Source organism: Ambystoma mexicanum, chromosome 1q (assembly GCF_040938575.1).
Source record: "Ambystoma mexicanum isolate Mex_15411 chromosome 1q, UKY_AmexF1_1, whole genome shotgun sequence".
Lineage (NCBI taxonomy): Eukaryota > Metazoa > Chordata > Amphibia > Caudata > Ambystomatidae > Ambystoma > Ambystoma mexicanum.
In genome coordinates, this window is record NC_090922.1 from 125,311,678 (window position 1) to 125,332,708 (window position 21,031).

At 48.1% G+C, this 21,031-nt stretch overlaps 1 protein-coding gene across 2 annotated transcripts in view; it reads left to right on the forward strand.

The window, feature by feature from the left end:
• The window catches only part of SLC7A5 (solute carrier family 7 member 5), a 657,550-nt gene that overhangs the window by 115,724 nt on the left and 520,795 nt on the right, over positions 1 to 21,031 (forward strand). For both annotated transcript variants that reach the window (XM_069636161.1, XM_069636164.1), the window contains exon 2: positions 16,985 to 17,110. In XM_069636161.1, the coding sequence (XP_069492262.1) occupies positions 16,985 to 17,110 (126 nt within the window). The remainder of the gene's footprint in view (positions 1 to 16,984; positions 17,111 to 21,031) is intronic.

Consider the following 21,031-nt stretch of genomic DNA (forward strand, 5'->3'; position numbering starts at 1 on the left):
GGGGTTGATACCTCATGACAGGCGTGGCTACATGCCCTCAAGTTTTCGAAGGAAGTACAGGACAAGGTGCTGGACCTTGACGGAAAGGAGCTCTTTCATTCTACAACAGATGTAGAGTTGACCTAGACGAAGGATAGCATGCAGACAGCTATGTCCTTGTCAGTCCTGGTAAAAAAAACGTTTAAAACCCAGAGACCGCTGTCGCAAAGTCGGACCTCCTCTGGTTTCAGGAGCTTCCTTGACCGGAAATTTCATAGAGTGGATACCCCTTCGGGGAATAACCGCCGGAGGCAGTAACGGACTCTGTTTTTCTCCCGCTCCTCAGCCCCCTCCTCAGGTTCAGGTGGCAATACCACTGAAAAACCTACAAAATTAGGGTTCTCGCGCTCGCAGGAGACCTCGGTGGGAGGACGCATTGCGTCTCACTGGGAGGCGTGGCAGACCATCATTGAAGGGAGATGGGTCTGGTCAGTCACTCGCGCGAGCTTCCGCTTACCCCTACCCCCTGCCCCACCCTTCAACCCTCCTTTTCAGCTTTTGGGATCGCTCTCCCTGAATGCCAAGGTGCAGAAGCTTCTGGAACTCAGAGCGGTGGAACCCGTTCCTCTCAGGGAACGAGGGGAGGGCTTCTACTCCCGGCTGTTTACGGTGCCCAAACCCAACCAGGCTGGCTTGCGCACCATCCTAGACCTTTCCCAGTTCAATCTTTTCCTACCCCAAGATGATCACGCCCAGCCAGATACGGTCTTCCTTGCAGATGGGCGATTGGCTCAGCGTGGTGGATCTTCAGGATGCGTACATGCATATTCTGATTTGGAATCCACACAAGAGATATCTCTGTTTCTCTTTGGGAGGGAAGCACTTCCAGTTTCGAGTGCTTCTTTTTTGGCCTCAGCTCGGCGTCGTGTGTCTTCACGAAGATGAAGTCGGTGATTGCGCCTATGTTCGTCTGCAGGGTATCCATGTGTATCCGTATTTGGACGTCTGGCTTTTACGCAGCCCTTGCCCGTTGAGAGCCGCAAGCAATCTGCAGTCTCTCCTACAGCTCCTGTTCCATCGTAGGCTGTCGGTAAACTGGTGGAAATCTTCCATGACGGTCTCGCAGGACTTGATTTTCCTGGTTTTTCGCTGGAACACGATTCACTGCAGAGTATACCTGACCGGGGACAGAATGGCAGATCTGTTAGCCACATGTCAGAAGTTTGTGTCGTCAGATAGCATATCGGCCTGGTGGTTCCAGAGGCTTCTGGGCCTCATGGCCTCGTGCGTGTTGGCTCTTCCTCTTGCTCGTCTCAAGATGAGGCGAACTCAGGTGGCTCTTCGGAGTTCTTGGAGTCAGGCTGTGGACTGGACTCCAAGTTGATAATGATTCCGGCTTCCATGAGAGTGGACATGGAGTGGTGGTCGTCTCTCAGCAACCTGTCGGTGGGTGCAGGGTTTCAGGACCCAGCCCCTACGGTGACGTTCACGACGGACTCCTCCCTTCTAGGGTGGGGTGCAACGTTGGATCTTCTTCAGGTCTCGGATCTTTGGTCGCCTCAGGACAAGCTCCTCCACATAAATCATGTGTAGCTTCTGGTGATCTTCCTAGCGCTCAAGGCGTTCAGACCGGTCATTGCTAACATGGTGGTCCGTATACGCACGGACAATGTGGTGTCGATGTATTACATCAACAAACAAGGGGGAACCAAGTCTCCCCCTCTCGTGGACCTGTCCATACAGATTTGGGAATGGGCTGTTCGTCATGGTGTTTGGCTGCTTGCAGTGCACATCCCGGGCCAGCTGAATGTCATAGCGGATGCCCTCAGCCGCCGGACAATGGTCAGCTACGAGTGGGAGTTGAAGGCAGAGGTCCTCTCATGGATTTTCCTGCGTTGGGGTACACCGGAGGGGGACCTCTTCGCTATGGCGGTAAACAAGAAGCTTCTTCAGTATGCCTCCAGAGGGGGGCTGGGAGCCTCCTCTCTGGGGGATGCTCTCGAGATTCCATGGCACAACAGGAGTGCTTACGCTTTCCCGCCTCTGCCTCTAGTTCACCAAGCAGTTTGCAAATTGAAGAACTCAGTGAACTGTTCTCTCCTACTCATAGTCCCGTGGTGGCTGGCCAGGTTTTGGTTCTCAGAACTTAAACACCTGTAGGTGTATCCACTGATCCGGCTTCAGGTGACCCCCGATCTTCTTCACCAGGGGGAACAGCAGCTGTGGCACCCCTCACCACAATCGCTCAGCTTGGCGGCATGGTACCTGAGTTCAAGTCTTTAGAACAGTTTAACTTGTCTGCGGATAACATACGTATTATCCAGGCAGCCATGAAACCCTCGACTAGGTCCCAATACAGAAGCAAATGGCTCAGGTTCTGTCATTGGTGTTTAAGCAAGCAGTTGGACCCAAGGGAGGCTACAATTGACACGGTACTGTCCTTTGTATCCTTAGCAGAGTCGGGTGTCCACGTTCTGTCATGCAGAACTTAACTTTCAGCGGTTTCCGCTTACCTTTCTACGGACCAATGCTCTTACTCTCTGTATAACCCAGTGGTTAAGAGGCATTTTGCAGGCTTGACCCGCCTCAATCCTCCAATTCATAGTCCACAACCGACGTGGAATCTAAATGTTGTCCCGACGGCATTGTGCCATATACCTTTCGAACCAATGGCCACGGTTGTCAGGATCCGAGTCTACCTCCCCCCTTCTCCTCACCTGAATGCTTGGAGCTTAGTACCAGCAGGTCCGCCTCTGTCTTCCCAGGTTTTTTCTTCTTTGTAGAAGCCTTGCCTTTGGGTGCTCTAACCTTCTTCTTCTCGTGTAGATAAGGTCTGGCCCCTCCGGAGGGCACCGTGACAGAAGTGGAAAATCGGCCATAGGGGGATCCCAGGGGGCCAGCCTCGATTCTAGGGAAAAAGCCAGAAGGCAGAAAAAACCCTAGTCCATAGATGGTTCAATGATGTGATGGTGCAGATCGTCAAAACCAATGTCCAAACTTCCAGATATGTTCCAGATCAGGAAAGGCTGATTCCAATAGGTTACAAATCCAGAAATGTAGAATTAGGAAATTAAGTAAAATTTGGAAAAACAGCAATAGGAAGGGAGGAAGGAGTATCAAGAAGAAACACCAAATGGGTGAACTGTAAGCAAAGGAAAGTGAGAGAGGAGAATATAAAAAGAGAAGGAAAACAGAGTAGAAAGGAAGAGGAAACGTGCACTGGAACACTAGCGAGAAACAAAAAGTAAATGAGTGGTACAGAACAGAAAAATATAAAAAGGAAGGGCTATCAACAAGAGATAATTCTGCACAGAGCAGGACTAACAAGTGACCGGCACCGTCAAGGAAGGAGCCACGTATGACTGGATGATCGCGGATTGGAACACCAGTGCGGCTGCCGGCGAGAGAAACAGAAAGCTAGGCAGAGGCGATACAGGAAGCAGACACAAAAGGTAGGTAAACAATAAATGTGTCAACAACACCATAGGGGAGGAAGTGTCGACACTCTTCCCCGAACCACAGAAGCCGAATGAAGTCGACCCTCCACCCGTGGTTGGCACAGATACCTGATATTCAAAACACAGGATACCACGTGGTAGCCAATGGGGGAAGCGGGTTAGGGAGAGGTTGTGGACGGGGAGGGGAAGTATAGGGAAAACAGATAGAGGGTTAGGAAACACCTAAAATGGATAGGATAGGGGAAAGAACAGGGAAAAACCCTACACTGTCTAATGCGTAGATAATAATGAATCAAACTCATGGGATGTGATTCCCAATATGAAGAACATGACACATGGCCCTTCGGGCAAGCGTAAGCAACATAAAACACTCATAGAACATGTAGGACCAAAGGTATGAATTTGACTCCCACAGAGAATGGATTCCAACAAACATATACACTGTAATACTAAGCTATAGATTGCACTGCATGCCCCCTTAGTGCCTCCTTAGAAGTGGATTAATCATAGTGTTCTGCCCATATGACATGCTCTTGAAGTCTCTCAAAAAGATAATAATGCAAACATAGCCCCACGTTAACTCACAAGAGCAAACAAACTCATAAAGCACTTATCTGTGCGTCTGGGAGACTCGCAAGCCGTCCCAGACAAAGAATGATGACGCCTTGAGATGAAGCCCCGTTCACAGTGTCAGCACCGGTAGGGGAGCGGAGCTTGAACGAGGCGGCAGCCCCTTTCACAGTGTCAGCACCGGGATGAGAGTGGAGCTGAAACGAGGCGGCGCGCGTCCTCCTTACACTTCCTGGGCTCTTTCGGTTGTTCCGCGTAGTTCTCCGTGTGCTGCTGCTGCCACATACCCTGAATCCGATTAGAGCGTGCGCGAGATCGCACAAACCTCCGGCATGGCTTCGCCTCATGAAAACAATAAGCCACACATGCCGTGCGCCGTTGGCCCTTGATAAGCTGTTACTAATTAAGAACAGCTGGCCATACGCGCGCACGGCAAGGACTACAAAACACCAAAGGGGCTGCTGGGAAATGTAGTTTTTCCTACGCTCTGTTTAGATTTAGACACCTTTTTTGCCTCCACCACCCCAGATTCCTGACAAAATGTAAAGAGCGCGGAGAGTTCCGCGGACAGAAGGGGTCGCCTACAGAAAGGAGCGGAAGGCGAACGCTGGGGAAACAATTAGAAAGGGAACGCAGACCGTAGCTGCAGGACGAACAGAGTTACTCCTACGTCCCGTCCCCTTCCTCCATACTTATGGGACATCTCTCCGTCCTGTGGGACAGGACCGGAGCACTTTGTAAAAAGCATCCAAATTTTTCCAAAAATGTGTCCTTCCTCTCTTTCTTGCACGGGGCCCGGCACGCGGCCGTAACCCCGCCCACCTTGGCTCCCCCCCGCGCATCGCCCATCAGTCCTTTTCTCAGCTCGATCGGGGCCGGACGCACTTTCATCCTCGGAAGATTTTCTTCCCTTTTTTCCTCTCTGGCTCTCACTAGCGTGCGTTTATTAGTCTGTCTATGTCTTTCAAGTTAGACTTTCCAGAGGGCGGATCCCCATCCTTTTTGTTTAGAGTGTTTGGGTCCGGAACATCATTGGGACTCCTGTTTTTACTGTGACTCCCTTTCGGTCTGGGCACTTCAACGTCAGTTGGAGCGGTGGGAGGAAGTGTTCCGACAAACTCCTCCTTTGCATTTTCAGGCGTTCATCGACGAGAAGAAAAAACGCCTGGTAAATTCTTTACTTTTCAGAGCACCCCGGCCGGGGGATACCTTTCCAGGTTCCTCTCGGTCCGGGAGGGGCATTGATCGCTCTGTCACTGGGGTTCGCCCTGAGGTGCCCGTTGGGCCTAATAATTCTGCCAGAATTTTCTCCAAGGGTCTCCGTAAGGGGCCTGTGAACACCGGAGTACGCTCCGAGGCCCCTCCTGTGGGGGCTGTTTGTAAACCCAGTTCTACTGAATCATGTGGTACCGGAGCTCGCTCTGAGGCCTCTCTGTGGGCTTCCCTCAAACACAAGACCGGGGTGCACCCCAAGGCCTTGGCTGGGCTTGTTGTTACCGAACGGATGTTCGAGGCCCGTGCAGATAAGGCTGTTACCGGGCTTGGATCCGAGGTCCCTCGTTCAGAAACTAAAGCTACCAACAGTTCTGAGAAGCCGGACAAGGCCTTGTCGGTGAAAGTGGTTGCTCACCGTTCCCGCTCTTGTGGTGACACCAGATCTGTTGAGGGGACAAAGAAGCAAAGTTCTTCTTTTACCGGCAGTGCCGAGGTCCTTCCTTCGAAGGCTCTTTTGGCGGTTGGTATGTCTCAAAAACATTCCAGGCCTCATAGTACCGGCTCTGCCGAGGTTCCTTATGTTAAGGCTAAGATTAAGACCCCTGATCCATCGATGGGGACCCCTGCCTCACTTCCTCACGTGCCGCAGTTCCCCTCAGATGAGGACAAAATGGTGCCTGTTCCCGCCACGACCACGGTGGCCATTTTAGGTGCTACCCCTACAACTACGCCATCGGCCTCTCGTGTAGGGCTCGGTCCCTTTGGTGAACCTAAGGTCCCTTGTGCTCATCCTTACCGGCCGGTTTATGATTGGAATGCCCGGATGCCTCTTCCGCACAATGTTTCGTTGCCCGCGGGCGGCACCTTTGATTTATGTGGATATGTCGGTGGGGGGGCCGGTGTGGCACCCTTCCCCATTACGTCCCTGGATTTGTCCACCTCATGAGAAGCCTCCTCAGTTTCCGAAACAATCTCCTGAGGAGGCCTTTTTTGGTAAATTTCCAGCGCTTATGCGCACCGACCCCATGAGAGAATATTTCAAAGGGCTTTTCAAGGAGATATGTCCATCTGCGTCTCCGGCTCCACGCGTTCCTCCGGTGGTTCCGCCGGCGCCTCCCTTGCCTGTGGTGCCTCCCCCGGCTCTTCCGCCTGTGCCTCTGTTGTCCCCAGTGGATAAGGCAGTGCCTGACACGGCTCAGCAGGATCCTGATCTGTCAGATGATCCTCAAGGCGATCAGGACAACAAGGACCTTCCTTTTTCTATCAGAGCCTTTCATGACCGGGTACTGGACATGATGAGTTTCTTAGATGTTCCGGTGCCCGAGGCACCCGCCCCGCAGGAGGGCGTGCTTTCTGGGGCGTTCACCCTGTCTCCCTTTGAGCGTACCGGCCTGTTCCTGCAGAAGGACGTTCTGGCCGAGGTCCGAAGAGTCTGGAGAAAAGCCACACTCGGGACTTTTTGTCAATAAGAAGATTGACGCGAGGTACAGGCTACATTCCTCGGAAGAGGTGGCCCTGTCGTCTTGTCTGCCTCCCTCCTCCACAGTGGTGGCTGCGGCCACGTTGCAATCCAGACCTGTCATGATGCCTATCCCCCGGGGTTCCAGACCAAGTCCAGCAACCCCGGAAGCAGGCATCAAGTTATTCCAAGCAAGCCCAACAACCCCTGCTAGGGACTATTTGGGTGCAGTCCTGGCGTCTATGGCGCCAGGCTCATATGGAGAGTGAGTCCTGGCACCATAGGCGCCAGGTTCATAGATTAAAACTTACCTGATGCAGACCATGCTGCAGATGCAGACCATGCTGCAAGAGCTCCAAGCCAAAAGAGGCTTGGAAGGGACTACTTTATCTAGGGACTATTTTTTACTCGGGTGGGGTCGGGGAGGAATACTTACCCGGGACTACTTTGGGGCCATTTTTAAACCACGCCCGAAGAGCAGCACACGCTTTGCGTTATTCTGCATCCAGCAGTGTAACGCTCACCGTGCCTGCAAGTCTGCATCCAGTCTTCTGCCATGCCGCATCGAGTCAGGAGCTCCTAGAAAAAGGGAGAAAGAAGGAGAAAAGGTTAGAACAAGAACAATACCTTTGACCCTTACCTGAATTCCCGATCCACCGCGCCTTCGAGCTGGAAGAAAGAAGTTATTTTATGCGCGTCGCCTCGCCTGCTGCACCGCCGCGCTGAACTCACCGGCCTTCGCAGCATCTTCACTATCCACCGCATCCTTCTGCATGTTCCCGCCGCACTCCGGCACCTAAGGGGAACACAAGAACAGCAAGGTGAGCCAAGGGAATAAACAGAGGCAATATTAGTTACCCCCCATAGACTTACCTGATTTTACCGCCGGGGGTACTATTCCTCTTCACGGGTCGGCGCAGCCTCCACCGCATCTTCGCCACAACCCGGCTCCTAAGGGGAACAAAAGGACAGCAAGGTGAAACAAAAGGACAAACAAGGGGAATCCTTCTCACCACAATAGACTTACCTAATTTTACCGCCAGAGGCATTATTCCCCGAAACTTCATAATTTCTCTCAGCACCTGAATAAGGGAGAAAGCAACAGGTTACATACTGACATTATTTTATCGAACTGTGTTGGATAATACAAATCCTTACCTGAATGTTACCAATTGCCACGAGTAACTCTTCACTAGGGTCAAGCTGCAACCTGCAAGGAATCGGACAAGAGTGAAAGTCAGACATTTGAACTCTTACGAACTATATACTTACGGCGTCTCGACGGAAATCTCAGAGTCAATATTGTTCTGGAACTCGCCAATTCCTTCGAACCAGTGAAGCAACTGGTTATCTTCGCGCCCCTGCGCTCAATGCAGGATGGAGAGTTCATCTTTCCAAACCATCAGGTGAGACTATAAGAGGGGACATTAAAGGTGATCAGTGGGGAGAACAGCTGGGGTGGGGGTTAACACTCAACTCCACAGGTGGTTAATTCCCTTTCTCCATTTGCAGAAGGATACTCCTACGGGCCAAGCAAACGAAGCTACGTGGGCCAGTCCAGTCTGTCATCTCGGCACTACGTGTCACATTGGTGGAGACCGCAGCTGTCCAGTTCAGATCGACGTCCCTGTGGGAGCCAGATGAGCACAAGACCTGCATCATCCTCTTCCACGACGGCTACTCAGGTCTTGGGAAAGGAGGACAAGCTCCTTGACTCCCTAGGGAGAACATTTTTTGCCAACTCGGCCTTGCAGCTCAGGCAGGCCAACGTTGAGTTGATATTAGCGGGATATAACATGCGGATGTGGAAAGGTCTGTCGGTGTTTGAGGAGCACATCCCGGTCGAGAAGCTGGAGGACTTTAAAGGAGGCCTTTCCGATGCCAGGGGCATGGCCCAGGATCTCCTGGAGCCTGCGGCTCATCACGTAGACACCTCGGCTCAGGGTCTTATGCTGGGAGTTGATACCTCACGGCAGGCGTGGCTGCATGCCACTAAATTTTCGAAGGAAGTGCAAGACAAGGTGTTGGATCTTCCATTTGATGGTAAGGAGCTTTTTCATTCTTCTACTGATGTAGAGCTCACCAAGACCAAGGATAGTACTCAGACGGCTAAATCATTGTCTGTTCTGGTCAAAGCTCCTTTCAAATCCCAGAGACCGTTGTCACAAAGTCGACCCTCCTCTGGTTTTAGGGTCTTCCTCGACCGAAAATCCCACAGAGTGGATACTCCAGCGGGGAATGACCGCTGTAGACAACAGCGCATGTGGTTTTCTCTCGCTCCTCAGCCTCCTCATCAGGTTCAGGTGGCGCCACCGATAAGCCTACCAAATTAGGGTTTCCGTGCTCGCACGAGCCCCGGTGGGAGGACGCATTGCGTCTCATTGGAAAGCGTGGCAGACCATAACAGAAGACAGATGGGTCTTGTCAGTCGCTCGAGTGGGCTTCCGCTTACCTTTACCCCCACCTCTCAACCCTCCTTTTCAGCTGTCGGGCTCACCCTCCCTCAAGGCCGAAGTTCAGAAACTTCTGGACCTCAGAGCTGTGGAACCCGTTCCCCTTGGGGAGCGGGGGGAGGGCTTCTACTCCCGGCTGTTTACGGTGCCCAAACCCAACCAAGCTGGCCTGCGTAGCATCCTAGACCTTTCCCAGTTCAATCTTTTCCTACCCCAAGAGAAATTCAGGATGATCACGCCCAGCCAGATACTCTCCTCCTTACAGATGGGCGATTGGCTTGTGGACCTTCAGGATGCGTATATGCATATCCTGATTTGGAATCCACACAGGAAATATCTCTGCTTCTCTTTGGGAGAGGAGCACTTCCAGTTTCGGGTGCTTCCTTTTGGCCTCAGCTCGGCGCCGCGTGTCTTCACGAAGATGATGTCGTGATTGCGGCCTATCTTCGTCTACAGGGTATCCATGTGTATCCTTATTTGGACGTCTGGCTCTTATGCAGCCCTTGTCCTCTGGCAGCAGCGGGCAACCTCCAGTCTCTCCTTCAGCTCCTGTTCCATCTTGGGCTGTTGGTGAACTGGCGGAAATCCTCCATGACGGTCTCACAGGACCTGATTTTCCTGGGTTTTCGTTGGAACACGATCGACTGCAGAGTGTATCTCACTGGGGACAGAATGGCGGATCTGTTAGCCATGTGTCAGATGTTTGCGCAGTCGGAGAGCATGTCGGCCTGGTGGTTCCAGAGGCTTCTGGGCCTCATGGCCTCGTGTGTACTGGCTCTTCCTCTTGCTCGTCTCAAGATGAGACGGACCCAGATGGCTCTTCAGAGTTCCTGGCGTCAGGCTGTGGACCCGTATTCCAAGCGGATAATGATTCCACATTCCATGAGAGTGGACCTGGATTGGTGGTCATCTCTCAGCAACCTGTTGTGGGGCGCAGGGTTTCAGGACCCAGCCCCCACGGTGACGATCACGACGGACTCCTCCCTTCTGGGGTGGGGTGCGACGTTAGATCTTCTTCAGGTCTCGGTCCTCTGGTCGCCTCAGGACAAACTCCTGCACATAAATCACTTAAAGCTCCTGGCAATCTTCCTAGCGCTCAGGGCGTTCAGACCGCTCATTGTCAACAAGGTGGTCCGCATACGCACGGACAACGTGGTGTCAATGTATCTCATCAACAAGCAAGGGGGAACGAAGTCTCCCCCCTTCGTGGACCTGTCCATCCAGATAATGGAGTGGGCCGTGCTTCATGGTGTCTGGCTGCTTGCAGTGCACATCCCGGGCCAGCTGAATGTCACAGCGGATGCCCTCAGCCGGCGGACGGTGGTCAGCTACGAGTGGGAATTGAATGCAGAGGTACTCATCGAATTTCTCGCATTGGGGCACACCGGAGGTGGACCTCTTCGCTACGGCGGTGAACAAGAAGCTTCCTCGGTATGCCTCCAGAGGGGACTGGGAGCCTCCTTTCTGGGGGATGCCCTCGAGATTCTATAGCACAACATGAGAGCTTACGCCTTCCCGCCTCTGCCTCTAGTTCACCGTGCAATCTGGAAGTTGAAGAACTCGGTGAACTGTTCCCTTTTACTCGTACCCCGTGGTGGCCGGCCAGGTTTTGGTTCTCAGAACTTCAACACCTGTCGGTGTATCCGCCGATCAGGTTACCAGTAACTCCTGATCTTCTTCACCAGGGGGAACAGCAGATGTGGCACCCCTACCCACAATCGGTCAGCTTGGCGGCATGGTGCCTGAGTTCAAGTCTTTAGAGCATCTGAATTTGTCTACAGATAACATGCGCATTATCCAGGCAGCCAGGAAACCATCGACCAGATCTCAGTACAAGAGTAAATGGCTCAGGTTCTGTCATATGTGTTTGGAGAAGAAGTTGGATCCAAGGGTGGCCACGAGTGACACGGTCCTGTCCTTTGTGTCCTTTCTAACAGAGTCAGGGGTTCATGTTCTGTCATGCAGGACTTACCTTTCAGCAGTTTCTGCTTATCTTTCTACAGACCAGTGCTCGTATTCTCTGAGTAACCCAGTGGTTAGGAGGCATTTTGCAGGTTTGACACGCTTCTACCCTCCGGTTCGTAGTCCGCACCCGCCGTGGGACCTAAATGTTGTCCTGACGGCGCTGTGCCATAAACCCTTTGAACCAATGGCTACGGTGGACCTCAAGTACTTGTCTTGCAAGGTGTCCTTTTTGGTCGCCGTTACGTCGGCAAGGAGAGTGAGTGAGCTCCAGGCATTGTCGGTGGAGCATCCTTTTTTGGTCTTTTACAAGGACAAGGTAGTCCTTCGGACAAACCCGGTCTTTCTACCGAAGGTGGTGACCGAATTCCATCTGAATCAGTCTATCTCCCTACCGGTCTTTTTTCCGAACCCTGCCTCTGAGGCTGAGAGGGTTCTACACTGTCTTGATGTCCGAAGAGCTCTTAAGTTCTACCTGGGCAGGACTTCTGAGCTTAGGAGTTCTTCTCAACTTTTTGTGACCTTCGGTAACCCCTAGGGCAGGCAGGCATCTAAGGCAACTATTTCTAGGTGGATCGCCGCCTGCATCACAGAGTCCTTCACCGTCCAAGGGCTGAAACCTCTTAAGGGTATTCATGCACACCTGGTGCGGGGTAAGGCAGCTGCGGTTGCTTTTCAGAAATATGTCCCCTGGGAGTCCATTGCTAGGGCAGCTACTTGGGCCTCCCCATCTGCTTTCTGTAAGCATTATTGTCTTGACATGACCTCAAGAGCTGACGCTCTGTTTGGTCAGGCTGTACTGAAAAACCTGTTTCCATCCACCCATAGTTCCTGTAAGGAGTGCTTGGGAATCTCCCATAAGTATGGAGGAAAGGGGACGGAATGTAGGAGTATAACCAGGTTACTCACCGTAGTGACCACCTTACTCCTAGTCCATAGTCCCCTTTCCTCCATACGCCTGCCCGCAGTCCCCTCTAATAAGGTTCCTCTGTTATTGCTAATAGGTCTTAGACCTGGCGATAGAAAAGGACTGATGGGCGATGCGCGGGGCTGAACGAAGGAGGGCGGGGTTGCGGCCGCGTGCCGGGCCCCGCGCAAGAAAGAGAGGAAGGACACATTTTTGCTAAATTTTTGGATGCTTTTTACAAAGTGCTCCGGTCCCGTCCCACAGGATGGAGAGATGTCCATAAGTATGGAGGAAAGGGGACTATGGACTAGGAGTAAGGTGGTCACTACGGTGAGTAACCTGGTTATTCTAAGCTATGAGTGTCCAATTTATCTGAAGGAGAAGGCTTTAAAGAAGTCCAAAACTAAGAAACGCACAAACTATTTCTCGACTTCAGGATCAGAACTATATATGAAAAGGAGTCCACAATATGAAATTGTTGGATGTGCTTCATTCTGAAGTATGTTGTCTTAAATGTGGTAATCTTGAGACCGGTTTCTTTCAATATGAATGTATAATCATTCAATACTATTTCTAGATTATTCAGTATAATGTTATCACTCCTATTTTAGGCGCAGAGGAAGCTTGGAAGAGAAAAACAATATTTGGCATACGGAATAAACATGGGATATTAAATATATAAAGTTTGGAAAATGAGAGGTGTTTACCTTACCTAATTTAGATTTAAAAAATATCTTCTTTATTCACATGTAAGTAACTTTTTAATCTCTTCATAACATATCAAGTGGTTAGCACATAAAGGACTCTGAAATACACTCCCTCTGACCTGCAAATATAGGCTTCTGTATGATCCTAGATGTGATCTATCCAAATTCCCAAAAAGGAGTTTATTGCAATTTTAAAAAATGTGTTTAGAATATTTTTTTAGAGGAAATAATTGGATGTAATAGGAGGGGCTGAGGGGTGGAATGAACTGGGGAGCAAAGAAACCCCACAATGTTCAAAACGGTTATTAAATTGTTAGTAATGATAATACAATTCCTTTATGAAATTAGGTCCTGTAGTTATTGAGGTTGCCCAGTCTGATATCGGAGCATATTGAAACAAGCATGTGGATTTATAAAAACTGGCTTTGTGGTGTATTGCCATTTCATATTCTGCCTACTGATAATAACATGCTATTTGCTTCTATTTTTAGACTCGTCATCACATTTCCGATTTTATGTTTAGAAAATGGTTTATTATTAGACATTTCATCTTTGAAATGTATTGTATATTATTGCACTTATTGTGTGTATACATTGTACTTTAATTGATTTCTTGAACTGTAAGAGATAGCAATGCTGGAAAACTACACTTGCTGGTAACTAGCTTACTCTTACTAAACTTTGCAGAATGTTGCTGCTTCTCTTCCAAAACGTGCTAGCACACTTCTTCAAATGTGCACGGTTAGTCATGTCTGTTTCATTATGCACACTCCCATGCATTTATCGGTTGGCCCAGTATTTATTTTATTTTTAATTGATTGGACATTGGTATGGCACCTATACACAGGTCTTTCCAGGTACCAAAAGACAAGATGGGAGAGGGGGAACATCCTTCCATATGCTTCAAAGTGCAGTGTCTTATATTTCCCCCAGCACTGTCATTGATAATAAATATAGCTTTTTTTAGCCAGTAGTTCAAGTAATTTCTAAATCGGTGAGCTGGGTGGTGGAGTGGTAGTTGGCAGGCCCAGTTGAATTTCAGTCATGTTATCTGTTTATGGACCCCCAACTCTCCAGTTATGAAATTCGAAGACATTCTTTTTCAACTAAAAGTGCACACCAACAGATTTCTCTGTTTACATGCAGTATAACAACTAAACAAAGCTGGTGTTCTGCGAGTTCCTATGTAAGTATAACCTAGCCGTGAAACACACAGAAGTATTGCCTGGGACATGGGGGGGGGGGGGGGGGGGGACCTTGCAGATAATGAAGTTGTTTGAATGATGTGTGAAAGTGTTGTGTGTGTCAACCACCCCTAGGTTTAGAGCCCTCTTGATGCACAGTACTTTACTATATTTATATAGCGCCTAAATCCAAAGCACTTTACAGAGCACATATTTACATTCAATATGACCCAACTGAAATTGGTACTCATTTATCGACTTCGAAAGGATGAGTTTGCCTTGGCGAGATTCGAACCTGCGACCTGCACATCACGCTCAGATTGGAGAAGCGAGCTCTCAACCCGCTGAGCTATCTTACCGGCGCAATGAGACACAGTTCTGAACTGCGGAAAAAAAATGGTTCCTTCTTTAGAACACATCAGTTTTGAAATATGTACAGATGCATTCCTTTGCCTGCCTGCGAGAGAGAAGTTGCTGTTGTCTTCGTGTTTATAGTACACGGAGTTCTTTTTTTATCGGCGCTTTAGTTTAATTTGAGTTCTTTTTATCAGTGCTTTACGCCAGATCGGTTCACGGAACAGCCTCTGAAAAAGCACAGTCCATTATTTCCCCTTTCAGCTGCGATGAAACGGATACAAATTAAGGCACCAAAGAGAAATATTAGCATTTCAAGAGCGAGGTTGCCTAATGTCTAACCGATCAGCAGATAATACAAATGCAGCTTTTGTATAGCCCGTTATCTCCTTATACTCTTATTTCAACAAGGCTATACCACGCAATTAAACATTGTATCACCATCCAGTTGCGAAAAAGATGCAGGGGAAGGAGAGCCGGGAAGCAATATTAACATCCAATGGATGAATTCTAAAACTTTTATAGACGGTTCATCATAAAACGGATTTAAGTACCTGAATAGTGAATATTTTGTTTTAAACAAAGCCAGGCAGCCACCATGACAAGCAGTAGATACCAGTGGCGGCCCGATCCAGACAGCACAGTCCACCTTAATGCTTTATTTGCACAGGGGCTATGCTGACTGCCGCCCAGCAAGGGTGCATCTCCAAGGGCTCTGCAAATAACATAGCGCTTAATAAAGAGCTGCGGGGCGCCCCGCTGCCGCTCATTATTCCGCTAACAGTGTAGACACGCTGACCGAGAGGTCAGCGTGGCTATAGGGGAGTGCCATCCAGTCCACCAAGGCGGCGCAACATGTGTGGAGTGTGCAAGCAGCTAATGTATGTTTTTAAAACATGTAATGTGTATGTATGAGCTTGTGCATGTTGGTGTGCTTGTTTTATGAATGCGTGCATGCAAGGAGTTGTTTGAATGCTGTGTGAATTCAGGGGTGAAAGTGTTGTATGTGTGTTTGTCAACCCACACCCCTAGATTTAGAGTCCCCTTGATGCACAGTACCGTATTATGTGGCTAGACTACGTTGATTGTTCCAGCAGCTGTCGAGATGCATATTTCATCCTTGAATCTGCCCTGATTCACTGCAGGACTCGGGCATAAGGTGCCTCGCAAAGGCATATGTCTCCACTATCATTTTTGCATGGAGCATTAATGAAAGGTGGTTCTGATTACCAAGCCTCCATTTCAGAAACAAAATTAACTGCATCATTTATATTAGTAAAAATCCAAAATGCTTGGGCCATCTGTCCTCACCAGATGGCCATTCTTTTACACTTCCAGAGATGCACATTCTGCTTTTTAAGAATGATCATTTCCCAGCTTGGAATGTAAGACAATCCTTGTGAAGCTCGTCTCTGGATTGAAAATGCAGAAAATCAGTTTATTGTAACCTTCATATATCCAGTGCAAAGATTTTAGACTCTGGCTGCTGTGAATTGGGATATTTTCCGTATCTTTTAAACAATATAACAGTTTACAGTCACTCTACAATTAGCCAGGGATTTTCTTTGACCATTCAAGGTTTGGCATTGTTTCAAGAGTCTCATATAAAACACAGAGCCATGATTTGTGAAGATCAGCTTATTGTAACGGATGTGGCACACCAGTGTCTTTAATTGCTGAGATTTGTTTCGTGCAGCTTCTATTTTGTTCTGTGGTGTGCTATTTTCGAGTGGGCTCAATTGTGTGCTGTGTGACTGCTCTTTGGCGAACAATGCTTGCAGCGAAAAAGGTTGTCTCATGGCTGGCCTGAGTAACTCGGATTCTGAAGCACAGCATAACTGCAGGTCCCTCAAAGCAAAGGAAATCAAGCATTGGCAAAGCTTACCATTTTGGGGTTTGTGTAGGCACGGTATAGGTTTTTGCCAGGCATTGCCATAGTTGTGCTACCTGATCATATGCTGGGAAATGGTGTGATTACCTCTGCATTTGAAAGCAGTGCCTGACAAATGCTTGTCTAACACATGCAGGCCAAAGCTGGTGGCTTTGTCAGTACTTGTTTTTAGCATCACTTCAGTGTAAGTTTATATGTACTCAAGTGGCTGAACGCGAAGTGGATTTAGAGATTTTCATTACACCAATAGCACATTCGCAGCTGCAATTAAACCCTTAAGTCTCAGCAGACTGAAATAATGCAGGCAGGCCAAGTTTGATGCTACTGCTTGATATAGTTAGCTCTAAAAGATGCCAGGAGGATATGCTTTTGGCAGGGAGGGGCACGCACATGTTGGGCATGGACATGAGCAGCAAATGGGAGCATACATAACCAAATAACACCCACAAGTTCAGTGTCCCTTCTCACCTCATCTCCTTCCCAGCTGTGCCCCAATGCAATCGTTTTGGCTTATAGGTGGCCATTTAACTTGATATAATCAAAACGAAACAGGACTTGAAGGGCTATTCTTACACTTGATAGGGCATAACTTATCCATTCATGTTCCGTAATCTGTTCTGTGATCCAGCACTCTTCAATGACAAGGTTCTGCTGGCCGCTGAAATATACTGCCTTCCATTTTGCTTTGACATTCTTGACATTATGGTTTGTCCTAAGTATTGGTGGGAGTTGCATCCTTTGGATGTGTTGTTATGTATGTTTAGGCGGATAGCCTTCACACTGCGTGCTTTTACGCCTCTCCTTTATTAGTAACCAGTTTATGTTTTTGTGTTTTGTCCAAATAGTGACCCTGACAGCAGTGAATTGCTACAGTGTGAAAGCTGCTACAAGAGTTCAAGATGGGTTTGCAGCAGCAAAACTGCTGGCCCTTACACTGATCATCATTCTTGGCTTCGTGCAGCTTGGGAAAGGTGAGAATTCGCATTTTCGTTAAAGAGGACCTTCACTGAGGACGTGGGATCGGTCAACTGACTGGATCCTTTGTCTCTGGATAACTTGTTTTGGTTATCGGTAGATTATGACAGGAAAAAAATGAACCTCTATAATATAATATTTATTGTAACCAATGCAATGTGCAAGCAGCTATTTATAAAGAGTTCTGGTTAAAAGGTTGCTTTGAACCACGGTATTTGAAATGAATAGCGTGGCCAAAAGGCTAAACGTCGCACAGGTATAATGTTTATAGTTGCAGGCTTTCCTTTTCAAACAATTGTACCCTGTCATGTTACTCCAGTTGGTTGGGTTGAAGTTAACCAATAATGGATTAGTTTGCTATATGAATTTCCACAAGGCTAGATTCTCAAAATCAAAAAAAGATCTGCCCTATTCAGAAAGGGCATTTGAATGAGCGCATCACATATGCACACATTCAAATGCCCTTTTCACCCCTTTGCGCAAATCAGAGGGCATTACTGCACACACGGAAGAGCATACCGAATTCACACACGGAATGTGCTTTAAAATGCAGAAAAATGAAAGCAACCCCTTGTGCCTGTTTGGAACAGGCGCAGGGGTATTTGCATTGCATGACAGGGCCAATCTTGACTCGTCATAGTCCTGCATTTTATTTGTAAGTGGAACGAACAGCAGCAGAATGAATAGCTGCTGCTACAATTGCATTTCTAGACTTCAAGCAGGAATAGCCATTCACAGAACAACTTATGATTCTGATCACCAGAACCGCAATGGACTTGCTAGAGGCATTATTGAGTATAAACAAAGGGCAGTGTTACTGAAATAGAACTTTTTAAATAGCCGTATCATGCTCCAAACCACATAGTGCCTGATTCATAAAAGCCTGCTCTGAGAAAATCAGGAGATACCCGTCAGCATCTCAGATTCGCACACACACTACCTCATATCTGAAGCAAGTCTGAGAGGTCCTTGAGTAAATCTTCATGAATGCTATTTGCACAAGAGCATCTCATAAATGCTCCACGCATCTCCTTATCTGCTCCAGTTTTAGACTTTGTGAAATCTGAGATGCACATGGACGTCTTCTAATTTTCTCAAATGCAAATCTTTCTGAAGCAGGCCATGAATGTGCAACAATTACTTACATACACAAATTGACATAAAGTATTGATAAGTGGGAGCATCTCCTGGGTATAGAACATCATCCAGGCAACAGGAGCTTCTTCCAGAGAACACAGAGCTAATTGTATATATATATCACTGCAAATCTAATTTACTAGCTCCAGCATGAGATTAAAGTGAGAGATTTTTTCTATCGAGCGTAAACACAACAGTATTGATTTTTGTGTGTCAGCATTCTAGTGATCGCCATGTGTACTAATCTATGAAATAAAAACATTCTCTGACGATTGTTAAATTTATGCATAATAAATTCCAAGTGAATTAGTTTGTATCTGCTCAGTATTATGCCTACGATCAACACACCTGACTTTGAGGTATTCTAAGATAACCAGTTAAGCATATTGCAATAGTCCCAATAGTTTAAGAAACCCAATTAGAAATGTGATGAAGATGCCCCTGGGAATGCCAAAAGGCCAACATAGGCATGTCACTTGTATATATTTGTATGGCACCAGTTACTTTGTGTGAAAGTTTCCCCTGATACTTTTCTGTCTTGCGCTAGTCAAGCTCTTCTAAGCTACAGACAGGAGAATGATCTATCCTTGTTATTTTGATCTGACATATGTTGCATCGCTTATAGTGCAGTAAACAGGGTCATCTATACTGGTATCTCCTGCCTCTACCAAATATGAAAACATTTAAATGGTAAAACAAGAGCAAGAATTTCGAAGGAATTGTGTCCTCCGACGTATTCCTTATCTTTGATGTTACCCATCCCAGCTTGCGGGCCTCGGAATATTTTTTCAGTAGAGGGTGCTGCGCGTTGACGTCCCTCGAGTCGGTGTCCCTCGACAGCCTCCGTATCGGCGCCGACGTCACTGTGCGTATAAATTGACTCGCGCAGCGTCCGTTGCTCAGTTTCGTTTTTCCGCGCTTCGTGGGCCTCGGAAACGTGATGCTCAGTTCCTTTCTTCAAGAAATATCTTTTTATTCTTTTTTTGAAGATTGTTATCTTAATACGATGGCTTCTTCATCTGAACCATCAACTCCACGGTCCAGTTTCAAAAAATGTTGTGACTGTGGGAAGAAAATGTCGTTAACGGATCGTCACAGAATGTGTTTGTGGTGCCTGGGGTCGTAGCATCACTGTTCGGAATGCGCGGACTGTATGTCCATGATGGCGAAAGCCTTGAAGGAGCGTAAGGGGAAGTTAGATAGAGGTAAGAGTTTTAAAACTTCTACTCCCTCGAAAGTTTCTTCGGCTGAGTCGAGACATTCGTCTCCTCGTCGACAAAAGAAACATTCCCGTTAAGATCTCGAAGCGGTTCTCATCAGTCTTCGAGATCAAAACACTCTAAGAAGAGGCGTCGTAGATCTCCCTCTGCTTCTTCTTCCTCTACCTCCCCAGAAAGGGTCACCAGTCCCATGAAACACAGCTCTCCAGCTAAGTGGGAGGAATTCTGCAAAAAAATGCTTAGCGTCTTCGAGAAAGCAGCCTCGACCCCCTCAGACGTCTAAAGGTGATACCCCTGGTGAAAGACCCGAAAGATCAAAACGCCGGGAGTCGTTGAACCCGGCAAAAGAAACTACTCGAGAGCATCATGAACCCTCGAGTAAAAACAGTAAGACCGCGTCATCGACGTTGTCGTCGAAGGTTCCTTCGACTCATAAATCTGCGTCATCGACAGCTTTGTCGAAGGGTCCTTCGACGTATAAAACGGTTGCATCAACTCCGTCTTCGACGCCACTATCGACGCTGATAAAAGACAAACCTACAACTGTCACTACGACACAGACAGTAGAGCTGTCGAGAGCTTCGACCACGACGTCGAGGATACCATCGACATTCCCGACGACGCAGAGTTGGATTCCGATCCTCTCAAGTACATCGAGGTCCCTTCAAACTTCCTCAACGCCTTTTTCAGGATTGTCAAAGCCATTTACTTCCACTTCGACAACCTCGACGTTTTCTCAACCTGTGACAACCAATTTGGCTCCCTCTGCTCTAGAAACGGGTTTTGAACCACTTCCTAGGTCTGACTACTTTAGAGCTTTGTCTTCTAAATATGAGGAAGGGGGGGATTCCGACCAGGAGAGACCTTTTGGTTTACAAAGACTATGGACTAGGAGTAAGGTGGTCACTACGGCGAGTAACCTGATTATTCTGCTAAATACAGGGTGTCAGCTTCAGATCCTGAATATCTGAGCAAGCATGCAACTCCAGAGAATTTAGTTGTTCAAGCAGCAACTTCATCTAACAGTAAATCGCCATAACCTACTATTCCACAGGATAGGGATGATAAAAGATTTGATGCCATGTCAAAAAAAGTATTTTCGGCATGTAGCATGGTGCTTAAATCTATCAACACCACTTGCATGCTAGCAAGATTCAGCCACACACTTTGGGAGTGTGCTTCATCTGCGACTGACTGTCTCCCAGAAGGAGAAGAAAGGGAAGCATTCTTAAACATCATCAGGGATGGAAAGGATGCAATGTGCGAGTCCCTTCAAACAGGCATTGATTCTGCTGACAGCCTCAGCAGGGCCATGGCGGCAAGTACCACAATCCGCAGATTTGCGTGGTTGCAGAAGTCTGGTTTTGCTCCATATGTACAAGCCAGACTTCTGAATATGCCCTTTCACGGCACTTCTTTATTTGGTAAGAAGGCTGATGACAGCCTGGAGAGATTAAAAACTTCCAAGGCAGCAGCAAAATCTCTTGGTGCTGCAATCCGGCAGACTCCGAATCGCCCCTCAGGAGCTCACTGCAGGGGTAGGTCCTTTCGCTTTTACTC